This window comes from Lynx canadensis, chromosome E2 (genome assembly GCF_007474595.2).
Source record: "Lynx canadensis isolate LIC74 chromosome E2, mLynCan4.pri.v2, whole genome shotgun sequence".
Lineage (NCBI taxonomy): Eukaryota > Metazoa > Chordata > Mammalia > Carnivora > Felidae > Lynx > Lynx canadensis.
The window spans coordinates 47,041,048-47,056,606 of record NC_044317.1 but is presented as its reverse complement, the minus strand read 5'-3'; the positions used below and the strand labels follow the sequence as shown (position 1 = coordinate 47,056,606).

The 15,559-nt window shown below is 46.1% G+C and overlaps 1 protein-coding gene across 2 annotated transcripts; it reads right to left on the bottom strand.

Annotated features, from left to right (window-relative positions):
• Positions 1 to 3,215: 3,215 nt before the first annotated feature.
• LOC115503316 (interferon lambda-1-like) lies at positions 3,216 to 13,705 on the bottom strand. 2 transcript variants are annotated; one of them, XM_030299440.1, is made up of 6 exons: positions 13,678 to 13,705; positions 4,575 to 4,735; positions 4,306 to 4,377; positions 3,597 to 3,740; positions 3,408 to 3,491; positions 3,216 to 3,314 (listed from the first exon to the last, which is right to left on the bottom strand). In XM_030299440.1, the coding sequence occupies exons 1-6, from the start codon at positions 13,703 to 13,705 to the stop codon at positions 3,216 to 3,218; spliced, it is 588 nt and encodes a 195-aa protein (XP_030155300.1). The 2 variants fall into 2 exon arrangements, with proteins under 2 accessions (XP_030155300.1, XP_030155301.1); XM_030299441.1 differs by lacking the exon at positions 13,678 to 13,705 and having other exon boundaries at positions 4,575 to 4,745.
• Positions 13,706 to 15,559: the final 1,854 nt, after the last annotated feature.

Sequence of the window (15,559 nt, the reverse complement as noted above, 5' to 3'; positions counted from 1 at the left end):
TTTGTTGCCTCTTGGTCACAAAATAGCTACCACAGCTCCAGACATCACGTCCTCGTACTAGTGAATTAAGCAGGAAGGAAGGGAACAAATGGAAGAGTTTTCTTTGTTTCAGGGAAGAAAAAAAAATCTAAAATAACAAAAGTAAAAGCAATAAACACTTATATGGGGCTTAACCTGTGCCAAGAACTGTTTTAAATTCTTCACATAAATTAAATAATTCAAGAAGCCCTTCAGTCGGAGGGCCATTCCAAACTGCAAGGGAGTCGTGGGAAGCAGGTGTCAGGCAAGGGGAAAGAAATTCATGCCATGGGCTGGGCAACTTGCTGCCCCCTCCCAAACTGGAGTACTGTCACTCACACACTGTATAATGCAGTAGAAGTGGCTAAGGGGTTGTGTATAATTTCTAGTAGATGGCTGTACTCAAGCCCTTTGTCTCCTGAGAAAACCCTTGAGCACGCAAAGAAGTAAGACTTAGAAATTATGGGGATAATTCTGAAACCCCTGTAATGTGATAAAAACTCAACCAGTCGGAAACCTCAGTGAGTTACGCTTGGTAAGAAATTTCTTGTAACACACCTCACAATGATTGTGATGGGCCGGTGGCTGTCACACTGTTCCAACGATCTGTTGCTTCACAAAAAACCAAACTTAGTGGCACAAAACAAAAACTATTTTGTTATGCTCCCAGATTGGGTGGGTCAGGGGCTTGATCGTGGGGCAGTGGGGATCAGGGATGGCTTGTCTCTGCCCCAGCTGGGAGCTGAAACCATCTGGACGCTTCTCCACTCGCACGTCTGGTTCCTGAGCTGGGATGACTTCAAAGCTGAGCTGAGCTGGGACTGTCAACCAGAGCATGTACATGTGGCCTCTTCACGTGGTTGGGGCTTCTTGCGTCGTGGCAGTTGGGTTCCAATGGGTTCCAAAGGGGGAGGGTCTGAGAACTCATGATCCAAGAGTGCTAAGTGGACTTGGTGTTGGAAGTCACTCGTCTTGACTTCCACTGTACTTTATTGGTTGAAGAAGTCGCAAGTCCAAGTTCAACGAGGGGGGAGCATTGACTCCACCTCTTGAAGGGAGGAATGTCAGAGAATTTGTGGCCACTTTTTAAAAGTCACAGCACATACCATGCACAAATTGGAGATGCCAGTGAACTAGTTAATATCTGGCATTATTGGAATCAAAATGCATGTTGGCCACACATTGGAGCAGATCCTGGAACCGCCCCCTCATCCCTTCTGCAGCAGGTACTAATTCTTTTTTTTTTTTTAAGTTTTTAAATTTATTTTGAGAGAGCGAGTGAGCACATGCATGAATGCCCAAGTGGGGGAGGGGAAGAGAGACAGAGAGAAAATCTCTCAAGCAGGCTCTGTACTATCAGCTCGAAGCCTGATGCGGGGCTTGAACTCACGAACCTTGAGATCATGACCCGAGCCAAAGTCGGACGCTTAACCGACTGAGCCACCCAGGTGCCCCTAATTCTTTTGGGGCACAATTCTGAATTGTGGAGAGGTCTAGGGATTCCAGGGGCCAGCCTGGGATGGAATGGATGGGGCTGGTTTGTTTAGGGGGATCTCGGGGAAATAGCTACTTGCCAACTAGCTTGAAAGTGTTTTCAATATTTTCCACAACAGAAGCAGTGCTACCATTGGGGACCCACTGAGTATTAGTCCTGCAAGAGATTCACGACTTGGAACTTCCATGTGCCATTATAGGCTGCTACCTGGTTCCATCTCCTACCTTCTTCCTGCTGGTCGAGCTCTAAGTTTGTTCTGGTATCCCCTCTCCATGGGGCATGTTTTCAGGGAAAGGCCTTCTTTCTAGTATCAGGGGTGAATCTTGATTAGTCTAACACCATCTTTTTTTTTTTTAAGTTTATTTATTTATTTTGTTTTAGTAATCTCTACACCCAATGTGGGGCTCGAATTCATGACCCTGAGATCAAGAGTCACATGCTCTTCTGACTGAGTCAGCCAGACCCACCCCCCACCCCCAACACTATCTTTGTAATTGTATCTTTCTTGCCACCGGATTGCTGTAGGCTTGGGCATGTGACTGAATTCTAGCCAAGGAGACAGGCATGCACATCCAACAGGGAGTTTCTCTGGAAGGCTTTCCTTGCTTTTAAAAACTGTGGGAGAAGAGTGAAGGCCCCAGACATTGTGGAGCAGAGGCAAGCTGTCCACACTGGGCCGTGTCCAAATTCGTGACCCACAGAATCTGTGAGCAGGATAAAATGGTTGTTGTTTTACTCCATTAAGCTTGGGGCGGTTGGTTAGGAGTTGGAGGATATTGTTTGTGTGTGACAGCTGGGGCTGTGGCTGCCGTCTTGAGACCATGAGGTAGCCAGAGTAAGAATCGGCCAACAGAGGCACCTGGGTGGCTCAGTCGGTTAAGCGTCCGACTTTGGCTCAGGTCATGCTCTCACGGTTCATGAGTTTGAGCCCCACACCGGGTTCTGTGCTGATAGTGCAGAGCCTGCTTGGGATTCTCTCTCTCCCTCTCTCTGCCCCGCGCACACGCGCACATTCTCTCTCTCAAAATAAATAAACACACTTTAAAAAAAGAAACGGAAAGAATTTGGTTCCCCAATAACATTATTGAATATTAAGTAATCAACCAGTCCTAGAACTGCCCTGCCAGCTGACTTTTTGTTACGTGTGATAATAAACTCATTTTTGCTTTCCCCATTTGAGTTAGCTTTCTGATACTTATTATAGGATAAAGCATCTTGATTGAGCTGGACCTCCAACTGGCCTAAGTACCCATGGAAGAGAGGGATGCCCAGTTCACACAGACAGGGATAGACAGAGAGACATATAAACATGCGCTTAAATGCACACCCCCCCGCACGCGTGGGCATGAACCGTTGTACATCTTCAGTCAGACTCAGGTTCAGGCAGATACTCGCTTAGATCCATACACGCACACAGTCGCAGAAGTCACGCATTTCACCTGCACCACGCAGACGTCCACATGCAGCCACAGACTCAGTCACACGCGCGCTCAAGGATCCACTCTCACAGAAGGGTCCCACCCTTTGCTTTATTTGTGCATATTGTATAAAAGTAGAAAAACAAGCATTGCTTTTGGCTCTAGGTCAACGCCACGGCTCCATAAATAAGGGGCGAGAGGAAATAACTTAAGGCAGGGTTGGGGCTTCTTCGTGCATAAATAAGGTCTGGGGTCCCACATGAGCTGGGGGTGGGTCTGCGTCCTCAGACACACAGGTCTCCACTGGCGACACATTCCAGGTCCTTTTTGAGGAGGCGGAAGAGGTTGAACAGGACAGAGGCCTCGAGGCAGCCTTGAGACTCCTGCGAGAGGAGAACATGGTTGCCCTTGCTGGGGTGTCCAACCTCCTCCCTTACACAGGGCCCGGGCATCCGTCCCCGTCTCGGGTCACTCACCTTCCTCGAGGCCTCGTGGAGCCGGTGCAGCCAGTGGTGGAGGCGGCCTTGGGGCTGGGGGCCTGCTGTGGGCTGAGCCAAGACCTGGGGGCAGAGGAGGGTGGTGCGTGAGGCAGGGCCCGCGGCAGAGAGGAGAGGTCCCATAAGCGGAGAACCCACATACACGGCTTCGGTACCCCGAGCACTCACACAGGCCTGGAGCTCGGAGTGCATGTGGCGCAGTGTGTGAAGGGGCTGGTCCAGGATGTCCCCCTGGGACGCGTCAGCCATGGTGCCCAGGACCTTCAACGTCAGGGCCAGCTCAGCCTCCAAGGCCACGGGGCGCTCCCACACCTGCGGAGAGGTGAGAAAGAATAGGCGAGGAAGCGTAGGCAAGAGGGCCTAGTTAAGTGGGGACAGGTCCGGTAGTGCAGAGAGGGAAGGCAGGTGGTTTGTGACACAGGTTGGGGATCAGGGACGGGCCAGGTGAGAGGGAGGCAGGAGAAGGATGCAGATGAAGAGAGGACACAGGTGAAGGCAGAAACATAAGGGAAGATACGGGTGAAAAAGTGAAATGGGACAAGTGAAAGGTGACCTCATGGGGGTCACAGAAGCTTGAGGAGATGGGAGTGAAAAGAAGAGAGAAATGAGAAGAAATTGGGTAAGAGTGAAAGTGACGGGGACGGGTGAAGGAGATAGGGACGTGGGGACAGGCAGAGAGGTGATAGAAAGAGACCCAAGGGAGGGACGGGATCAAGGGAGCAGTTGAAGCAGAAGGGGGGTGCTGGGGGGAGCGCAGGACAGCTGAGGAGGGACCAGAGACAGGGAAGGACAGGTGAGATAAAGGAGGTGAGGGGCCCCTTGAGGAGTCAGGGAGAGGGGCCAGGTGCCAGTAAGGGTGGCCTCACTTCCTACTCACCTGTAGCTGTCTCAGGTCCCGGTTTCTAGGGAAGGGGCGGGTGGTGCAACTCCAGCTTTTCAGCAAATTTTCCTAGAGAATAAGAGCAGAGATTAGCCCCCAGTAGGAGGGCTGGCGGCTAGCCCGAAGCAGCAAGGATAAAGGTTGGCCCCGCAGGAAGGCTGCAGTTTAATCCATGGCAGAAAGGACAGTGGTTAACCATGGCTGGAAAGTGAGAGGCTAGCCCATAGCGGGAGGCTGGAGGTTAGCCCACAACAATGGGGACTCACCAAGGTATCCCTGGCCTCCTTGAAGGCCTCCAGCTCCCTTGGTGACAGAGATTTGAACCTGCCAAAGTCACAGTCCGTCCAGGCTGTGGTGGGCTTGGAAGTGGGGGCGGGGCCCGCGCTGGCCAAGCTCAGCCCTGCAGCCACCAGCACCAGGACCCATGCCGCGGCCATGGCCAAATTGTGACTGCTTCCCTGACTGCATGGCTCTGCTTTTGAGCCAGGCTAAGTGAGCAATCATGCTGATGTGTGTAAAGTGAAAAGGCAAATGGAAATTGCGATTCGCAATGGCTTAAAAGGGATGAGTGGGTGGGGCCAGCTGTGGGGCCAGGTGAGCTCACAGGTGTGGGTGGGGCCAGGTGAGCGCCCAGAGTTAAGCTAAGATGGAAACAGAAACTGAAATTCAATATCAAGAGGAACCTAAGGAGTTCCCGAGCCTAGTATAGGAATTCCTGGAGCTTTGAGAATGCCCCGATTGAGACCCAGGCAGGTAGAGGGACAGGAAGCCGGCACAGCAGGGCAGGGGCTTGGGCAGGGTATGTGCAGGGAGGCTGCTGGAGCGGTAGAGAGGGAGCTTTGCCCATTCAAGCTTGTTCTGGGAACTCATTGTATGCTCTGAACATTCCTATGAGCTGTTACACTTATGATCATCCCCATTTTACTGGTGAGGAAACTGAGGCACAGCTGGGGTTTGAACAGCGCCTCATGAGCTCACCCTCTATTCTACATACAACCAAAGAAGATGGGAATCTTTGGGACTCACAGCCAGCCAGCTCTCCTTTCTCTCCCTCTAGGTAGCATGAAAGGGTAGGGAGTTCCTCTTTTACTAGGGGCCAGAGAACTTGCTGGGGACTGGAGGGGCTGCCTGGGGAGAAGGCTGCCTGGGGAGAAGGCAGCGAGGAGGGCTTCCAGAAGGCAGGCAGAGTCTGGTTGCTTTGTTATCCTCATCCCCCTGCGGTAATAATTATGTAGCAGGTAGGGAATTGCTTTGATGTGCAGATACTTCATATTTTTCATTCCTTTGTTTTTTTTTTTCTCTTGGCCCTTAGGTGCAGAAAGTTATTAATCATACTCCTCAGATCATAACATAGAATCACAATTGGCCCATGAAAGACTCTCTAAGGTTTTACCCCCCTTCCCCTACTCTATCCCCACTCCCACCTCACCCGCTCACAGGTACCCACTTTAATGCACTTGATATACGGCTGCAAAGATGTATCTTTATAATTTGTGATTTTGTGTGTGTATCTGTATTTCCAATTTGCATAAATGGGATGGTGCTATAAATTTCATTCTATTTCTCTCCCCCCCCACACTTTTTTTTTTAAAAACATAACTGTTTCTGAAATCTCTCCATATAGAGGTATACACCAAGTTCTCCGTTTCTAACTGCCACGTTGTATTCCGTGACGTGCCCACGACACTTTTACTTATCTGCTCCCCTAGGGATGGACACTTAGGTTGTCTCTAGCTCCCTATCACTATAAGGCTCATACAGATCCTCTCTGTGGGAGGTTTTCTAGGATATCCCATAACACCCCAGCTGGTGCACCCCACCATATCCCTTCAGTTAATTTTTTCACTCACTCGGAGACCTGGTGGGCAGTTCTCGAACACCTTGACAGCTTCCCACCTCATATGACTGTGCCTTTCTTCCCCATCTGAGGACTTTCTCCTGTCTGCATGCAGAATACACCTGGAAGGGCCAGGATTAATTTCCAGGACAATCTTCCGCCAGCGAGGGTTGGGGGGCAGTGAGTAAATACTTTTGCTTCCCTTTTCCTCAGTGGGTCGATTCTGAGGTGCGTTCTGCGTGACTCTTCATGTCCTTGGAGGGTCCCCGGTTAGGAAGGAGCTTGAGTTGCCCACAGCAGTCACACCTTCAGAGCTGGCACTAGGGTGGGGAAGCAAGGCAGCTGGGGTACAAACTTAGGGAGGGACTCACTCTCAGATTCAGGCAAGTGCCCTGGGTGCCTTACTTGCCTCACTGTAGTCCAGATTCTTCGTCACTTTGGCTTTTTTTCTCCCCCAGCCCCAATTTCCCCACTCACTTGTGTTTTCTGGGGATACCTCCCAACTAAGTCACCTGTCTCTTTGGCTCAAGCCATGCTTTTGGGAGACTCCAGATTAAGACATATATTCAGGGGTAGGATAATGTCTAGTCAACACGGTTCGATAGAACTTTCTTCAAGGGAGGAAGTGTTCCATGTCTGTGCTGTCCAATGCAGTATCCGCTGGCCACATGCAGCTATTGAGTGCTTAAAATCTGGCCAGGGCAGGGGCTCCTGGATGGCTCAGTTGGTTGAATTTCCAACTCTTGATTTTGGCTTGGGTCGTGATCCCAGTGTTGAGTTCTAGCCCTGTGTTGGGCTTCATGCTGAGCATGGAGCCTGCTTGAGATTCTCTCTCTCTCTTCCTGTGCCCCTCTTGTGCTGCTTGTGCTCTCTCTCTCTCTCTCTGTCAAAAAAAAAAAAAAATTGGCTAGTGCAATGGAGGAACTGAATTTTCCAGGCCTTTTCATTTTTCTTTAAATTAAATTTAATTGATGTATGTGACTGGTGGCTACCATAACAGGCAACGCGGTCCTAAATACTCGTCTATTGCTTTCCCAAATAGTTGCACCAGCTTCCCTCCCTCAAGAAGTACCCCAGACTTCCAGAATCCTGGCAGTAGTGTGACCTTCGCAACACCTGGATCTGATCTAGAGAATGTGATTATGGACCTTGACTATGAGCCTGATGCAAAATAGATGAGTGATTTGAGGTTGTAGAAAGAGTGGATTTTGCATGTGGAAGGAATGTAAATACCTTGCGGCCAGAAGGAAGACCGTAGTAGTTTTTTATTTTATTTTATTAAAAAAATGTTTTTAGGGGTGCCTGGGTGGCTCAGTCGGTTGAGCGTCCGACTTCAGCTCAGGTCAGGATCTCGCGCTCCGTGAGTTCGAGCCCCGCGTCAGGCTCTGGGCTGATGGCTCAGAGCCTGGAGCCTGCTTCCGATTCTGTGTCTCCCTTTCTCTCTGCCCCTCCCCCGTTCATGCTCTGTCTCTCTCTGTCTCAAAAATAAATACACATTACAAAAAATTTAAAAAAATGTTTTTAATGTTTTACTTATTTGCTTTAGAGAGAGACAAACAGAGTGCAAGTTGGGAGTGGGCAGAGAGAGAGGGAGACACAGAATCCGAAGCAGGCTCCAGGCTATGAGCTGTCAGCACAGAGCCTCACATGGGGCTCGAACCCATGAACTGTGAGATCATGACCTGAGCTGAAGTTGGACGCTTAACTGACTGAGCCAGCCAGGTGCCCCTGGAAGTAACACTTTTTAAAAAGGAAATTATAGGGGCACCTGGCTGGCTCAGTCAGAGCATGAGACTCTTGATCTTGGGGTCATGAGTTCAAGCCCCATGTTGGGTATAAAGATTACTTAAAAATAAAATCTTAAAAAAAAAAAAGGAATTGTAGTTTCATAATACCCTAAACGTCCAGGGTACAAGAGAAAATAACTCATTATACTCAATATTTCAAGAATCAGGAAAATCTTAAAGAGAATGGGAAAAGCAAATAAATAGATACCAACACCAAGGTGACACAGATATTGGAATTATCTAACAAGAATTTTAAAATAACTTGTAAAAATGCTTTAAGGAGCACTCATGAACCCTCTTGAAACAAATTAAAATATAGAATCTTGGGGAATCTGGGTGGCTTAGTTGGTTGAGCATCTGACTCTTGATTTTGGCTCAGGTCATGATCTCATGGTTAGTGAGATTGAGCCCCATGTTAGGCTCTGTGCTGATAGCAAGGTGCCTGCTTGAGATTTTCTCTCTCTTTCTCTCTCTCTCTCCCTCTCTGCCCCTCCCCCACTCACACTTGCTCACTTGCTTTCTCTCTCAAAATAAATAAATATTTTAAAAAATATATAGAGTCTCAGCAAAGAAATAGAGGACATAAAGAACCAGACAGAAAATTAAGAACCGAAAATACAGTAACTGAAATAAAACTCAGTGGAAGAAATTCATTCTTCTCCATGGAAGATGGAGATGAGAGAGGAAAGAGTCAGTGATCTTGATAATAGACCAATAGAAATTATCCTCTCTGAACAACAGAGAGTAAATAGATTGAATTCTACACAAAATAAAAGTAGATTTTTTTTCTTAATTCAAAGGTACCTGTTGAGACAAAAGGAGCTTCAGGGACTTTGGGACAATAACAAAATATCTAACATTCATATCATTGATGTTCCAGAAGAAAAGCAGAAAGAAACTTGGGTCTGAAAAAAAATTTTGATGAAATAATGGCTGAAATATCACATATTTGGTAAACGACATAAACCTATAGATTCAAGAAGCTGGGTAAACCCCAAATGTGATAAATGCAAAGAAAGCCATATCTAGGCACACCGTAATCAAACTTTGGAAAACTAAGGACAAAGAATCTTGAAAGTAAACAGCCTTCCGCCTCAGGAGCCACTGAGGAGCAGCTGCCACGGCTCTGTGATACGTTATGACCGGAGGCCTCAACAAGGGACATAAGCTGATTAAGACCGTAAGCAAGCTGAGGCACAGCCACCGCTGCGGGCATCCCACCAAGCACACCAAGTTCGTGACATGATCCGACATGATCCAACATAACCTGACATGATCCGACAGTTGTGTGGCTTCACCCCATAGGAGCCACAAGCCATGGAGTTACTCATGGTCTCTAAAGACAAGCACGTCCTCAAGTTCATCAAGAAAAGGATGGAGGCACACATCCATGGGGACAGAGAGAGAGAGGAGTTGAGCAATGCTGTAGGAAAAGAACTACCATCCCAGACTTCTTTATCCAGTTTATTTATTTATTTTGAGACAGAGACAAAGATAGCACAAGTTGGGGGGGGGGGAGAGAATCTTAAGCAGAGCCCTATGTGGGGCTCAGACTCACAAAACTATGAGATCATGACCTGAGCTGAAACGAAGAGTTGGATGTTCAACCAACTGAGCCACCTAGGTGCCTCGAAAATATTCTTTTGGGAAGAAGGTGAAATAAAGGCATTTTTAAGTGAAGAAAACTAAGAAAACTTGTTACCAGCAGACCTGTGTCAAAAGAATTACTGAAATTCTTTAAACAAAAAGCAAAGGAAAACCAAAGTAATTTAGAACATGAGGAATGAAGAAATGAGTATAGAATGAGTAAATATGTAGGTAAATATGATAGACTATCCTCTTCAGAAGTTTAAAAATAATGTTAGGTGTTTGAAAGCAAAGTACACTGGACTTTGTCTGACATTATTCTCAATGTATTTTAAAAGATTTTTAAGGTATGGATGTAATTATAAAGCAGAGAGGGTAAAGGGACCTAAACAGCAATGAGGTTTCTGTATTTCATTTGAAGTGGTAAAATGTCAGTAGTATTACACTGTGATAAGTTACATTTATATGTATATTGAAATCTGAGAGCAACCACAAAAAAAAAAAAGCCGACACAAAGAGATATATGCAAAATCACCATTGATAAAACAAATGAAACACTGAAAAATATTCAGATAAGTCACAGGAAAGAAGGAGAAAGGAAAGCAAGTATTGAAAAATAAAAAGAACAGAAAAAAAGATGGCAGACTTAAGTGTTACCATATTAATAATTACACTAAATGTAAATGGTCTATATGTAGGTTAGGCAGAATTCTTAGACTTGACACCAAAAGCATAATCCTTAAAAAAAAAAAAACCCAAAAAGGATAGGGGTGCCTTGGTGGCTCAGTGCATTAAGCATCTGACTTTGGCTCAGGTCATGATCCCACATTCATGAGTTCAAACCCTGTATCAGGCTCTTCACTCTGAGTGGAGAGGAGAGCTTGCTTCAAATCCTCTGTCCCCCCTCTCTCTGCCCCTTCCCTGCTCTGGCACACGTGCTCTCTCTCTCACACACAAAAAAGGATCAATTGAACTTTATCAAAATTAAAAACTTACTCTGTGAAAGACTCTGTTAAGAGGAAAAGAAAATAAGTAACCAACTAGAAGAAGATATTTGCAAATCATATATCTGACAAGGACTAGTCTCTAGAATATTTTTTAAAACTCTCAAAACTCATCAATTAAAAATAAGATGAAAATCCAGTTAGAAAATTGGCAGAAGACATTGACATTTCACTAAAGAGAATATTCAGATGGCACATGAACACAAGAAAAGATGTCAGTATTGCTTACCATTAGGGAAAAACAAATTAAATGATGAAATACCACAACACACCTATTAGGATGGCTAATTATAATAATACTGATTAGAGCGAGTGCTGGTGAGGATTCAAAGAAACTGGAACTCTCATACATTGCTGGTAGGAATGTAGAATGGTATAGCCACTCTAGAAAACAGTTGGCAGTTTCTTAAAAAGTTAAACATACACTTACATCATATGATGCTATAATCATACTCAGGGGCATTTTATCATGGAGGAATGAAAATGCATGTTGACACAAAAATTTGATATGAATATTCATGGAACTCTTTTTAAGTAGGCTCCACACCTAATATGGAGCTTGAATTCATGACCCTGAGATCAAGAGTTGAAGACTCTTCCAGCTGAGCCAACCAGGTGCCCCTTATGGCACTTTTAATAGCCCATTAAACTACTAGTACTAGCTAAACTATTTAATGTTAATAATTTGTAGTAATCCCAAACTAGAAACATCCACATGTCCTTCAACAGGTGAAAGGTTAAACATTCCGTTATTGGTGGAGCCATTCCATTGTATACAATGGAATAGTACTCAGCAATAAAAATGAAGGAACTAGTGAGGCACACAATTTGGATGGCTTTTAAGGACATTGTGCTGAATGAAGAAAACCAATCTCAAAATGTTACATACTATATGATTCCATTTATATAACATTCTTGCAATGACAAAATTATGGAGATGGAGAACAGATTGGTAGTTGTCTAAGGTAACAGCAGAGGGATGGTGTGACAGTAAAGGGGTGGCCCTTGGGTCTTTCTTTGGGATAAGGAGACAATTTTATATCTTTGATTATGGTGTTTATTTATACATGTGATAAAATGTCACTGAATCATGCACAAAGACATACAAAAAAAAAAATGAATGCATTTGAAAGCCGGTGAAGTCCCAGTAAGGTCTGTAGTCTAGTCATTCGTATTGCGATGGTGTCAATTTCCTGGTTTTGAGAAGGTGCTATAGTTATGTAATGATGGGTATGGGAAACTTCTCTGAAGTATTTTTGCAACTTCTTGTAAGTTTCTAGTATTTTAAAACAAAAAAAAAAGGAAGTTAAAGTTGATTAAAATGTACTAAAAGGAAAAAATGATCCCATGCTTATTTTTTTCATTCAGCTTATATTATTCCCCTTTCATTCTTAACTCCCTCTCTACCTCTCCCTTTCCCACTCGAACCCCCTAAGAGAATCATTGTTAACTCAGCTTTCTCTATACTTATATCAAATGCAGGTTCGTGGCACATATTCTTGTCATTAGTTCTACAAAAGTAGAGCCAATCATATGGAATACATTTTTCTGAAATTTGCTTTTCTTGCTTTGCAATGGTCCTGAAAATGGCCAAACTTGTGCTGGGTGGTCTGGGTAGGTCTGGGTGAAGGTTCTAGTTACCAGGCACAGGTTGCAGGTGGAGTGGGCAGAACTGCACCAGGGAACCCTCGGTGGGATCTCGGCTCCACTTCCACTGCCCATCCCTCACACAGTGCCCCCTTGGATTCTCTGGTATGTCTCTCAGGGACCCCACTGCAGCGTCAGAGGAACCCTCCTTGGGGGCAGAGGGTGGGAAATGTGCAGAAAAGGGCACTTTGGGTCACCTAAGGGTAGAGGAGGTGGGCTGGCTCCCCGGCTTTCAGCTTTTGCTGCAGAACCTCAGATTCCACCCCCAGATCCCAATCCCAGAGGACCTCCATCTTTTACACAGTCTTTTCTATACCCTCCTCCCCACCTCTTGCCCATTCCTCCCATGCAAGTCTGAGACATCCTGCTGCCTCCCAAGTCCCTTCCCCGCTTTGAGGTCCACAGCCCCAACCCAGCCCCAGGGTGCCCAGAACACCCTGAGGGTTCCTGGGTGGGAAACAACAGCCCCTGTCAGCAAAAAAGATATGGGAGAAGGGACAAATGGAGAATAAGTGAAGGTAGACAGATTAGCAAGACAGAAGTGGAGGATTAAAGGTAAAGGGGGGAGGTCTGAGAGGAGTGACTGAGGAGGAGACAGGTAGGCAGAACAGGTGGGGGGAGGGATGACTAGATAATAACAGTTGAGAAGGTTAAGTGGGGGATGCCGGCTGTTGGGGCAGGTGAGAGAGAATGAAGGGAAGTTAGGGAGAATTGAGGGGAGACAGGTTAGAGAGGCTGGGGAAGAGAGCCAGATGACAGGGCCAGGTGAGGCAGGAGAGTCAAGACTCCCATTGGACTCTGCTCCTTCTCTCTGACTTGCTCCTTGCCTGTGTCCACCACTTTGGCCACTCAAGTATGTCTCCTCAGGTCTCTCTTCAACCTGACCTTGTGGGTCTCCTTCTCATCGAGCACCCGTCCCTCTTCACTGGATCTCACTGTCCAGCTCAGCTTTGCCCCTCACGTGTACCCATGTACCCTCATGGGTGTCCTTTAGGCTCTCCCAGCTCCTCACTTGCTGCAGCAATACCCAGTTTCAGGTCCTGTAGAGGGGCACCCCTGGTCCACCAAGTACCTAAGAATGCTCTCATCCATTCTTTCATCTTTTGAGCCCGAGGTTACCTGGATGCATCTGATTGGTGGAGACCAGGTTACATGTCTACAGAAATACTTCTTAGGAGAAAGGGAATCTGGGAGGGTGACTTTTTTGGCCTCTACCTGAGGAATGCTGGGCCTCATCCTGTGGCAAATTACCAAAATGTGGGAGAGCATTTGTGTAGGTTTTAAGTCTATTGCTTCTTGGCTCCAAATGTGTTCTTTCCGCCTGCTCTTTGATGATGGACCTGGGCCTTGGTTATTTCTCCTTGGCCAGCCAGGAAGTTGTTCAGCCTGGCCTGTAGAGGGTGCTGCAGGGACACTGGCAGAGAAAGGGGCCCTCTTTCCTGGGGTTGTCAGGTTTCTCTTTTCTTGCTACTGTTTGGTCCTGCGAGGTTTCTCCTGCCCATGTGACTGCAGGACCCCACCAGTTCCAGTTCCATGTGCTTTCTCTCTTGACTCGGGTAGCACTTGGGTAGGGTGTCCAGGAGCCTTGGGCAGCGTAGGCTGTGCCCTGACAAGTCACTGCTTTCATACCCTCTCCTTGGTCCCAAGCACATATGTACTGGGGGGTGGGTGGGATGGGATGGGATGGGATGAGAGATGTGGGGCTGGCTGTCTAGTGAGCTGATGACCCAATCCTCATCCTGTACATTTGGCTCGGAGCTGCCTTGGCCACACTACACACAGAGGTATGCCAGACCCCGCTGACAGTGTCTTCTTTAGCTCCCAGCTCCATTGGCACCTTCACAGCACCCCCCAAGTCCCTCTGTGCAGCCACTCACCAAACTTGCCTTGCCTGCCCGCAGAGCACTGTTTCTGCCCGCATGAGGACTGTTGACCACCTCTGGCCCCAGTGACCCAGAGAACTTCCCCACCATCCGGTGTGGATATCTGAACCCCTCTTCAAGTTTGTCCTTCCTCGAATACTCCTTCTCAGACCTAGGGTACCCTTTAGAATTCTGTTTCCATCAGGGCGCCTGGATGACTCAATCGGTTAAGTGTCAGGCTCTTGATTTCAGCTCAGGTCGTGGTCACAGGATTCGTGAGATCAAGCCTGGCATTGGACTCTGCACTGACAGCTTGGAGCCTAGTTGGGATTCTCTCTCCCTCTCTTTCTGCTCCTCCCTTGCTGGTGTGCTGTCTCTCTCTCTCTCAAAATAAAGAAATAAACTTAGAAAAAATCTCTTTCCATCTTCATAGTCACTCTCCTACCATTGCTTAATAATTCCTTATACTGGATAGAGAATTATATGTAATATTAAATATATTAATATCTTAATAAGTCTTTATTTTAAACTTGCCCTACTTAGCTTACTGGGTGATCTCTGTCTCCTGTTTGGACCAGGACTGACACAGCAAGCTATCCATGTTGGGCAGACACAAATGACACGTCCTCTTGCCACCTCAGGGCCTTTGCACTTGCAATTCCTGCTACCTGAAGTGTTCTCTCCCCAGATATTTGCATGACTTGCTTCCTCACTTCATCCTGTTTAAATGAGCATTTCCACCATTCTGTCCCTTTTCCCTCAACATAAACCAAGAGTTTGTACTATTCACTTCCTGACATTATATATTTATTTGTATGTCTGTTTATTTTCTTTTCCCTCCTCCTCCACTAGAGTGCAAGTTCTTGGTTTATGTTGAATCCCCAGCACTTAAAACCATGCCTAGCATTTTTAATCATAATTTCAAATTTTATTTCAACAGAGACTAGTAGCTATTTTTTCATTTATATATATTTCTTAGATTTTTTTTTTACATTTATCAAGTGTGTCATTCAGGGTTCTACCAGAGAAACAGAATCAATAGGATATATATCTTTATATCTCTATATCTATCTAACTATCTATCTGTCTATTTATCTATCATCTATCATCTAGAGATTGATGCATTACAAGTAACTGGCTCATACAGGAGGTGATGCTGCGGTCCACAGGCAGAATTCCTTTTTCCTCGTGGGAGAATTTTTCTCCCCACTTAGTTTTGCTCTTAAGGCCTTTCATCTTTCGGATGAGGCCCACTGAGACTATTGAGGATTATCTCCTAGATCAACTGCTTGCAGACTTTAACCACATCTACAAAATGCCTTCACAGAAACACCTAGATTAGTGCTTAATCAAATAACTGGAAACTATAGTCTAGCCAAGTTGACACATAGAAGTAACCATCACGTCCAGGAATAATTTGCATACAGTGAACTGCACACATTTAAAATGTTTTGATGCGTCCTGACATCTGTATACACCTGTACACTCCCTTCCCCAGGCATCGAGAGACCTGCTTTCTGTCATTAT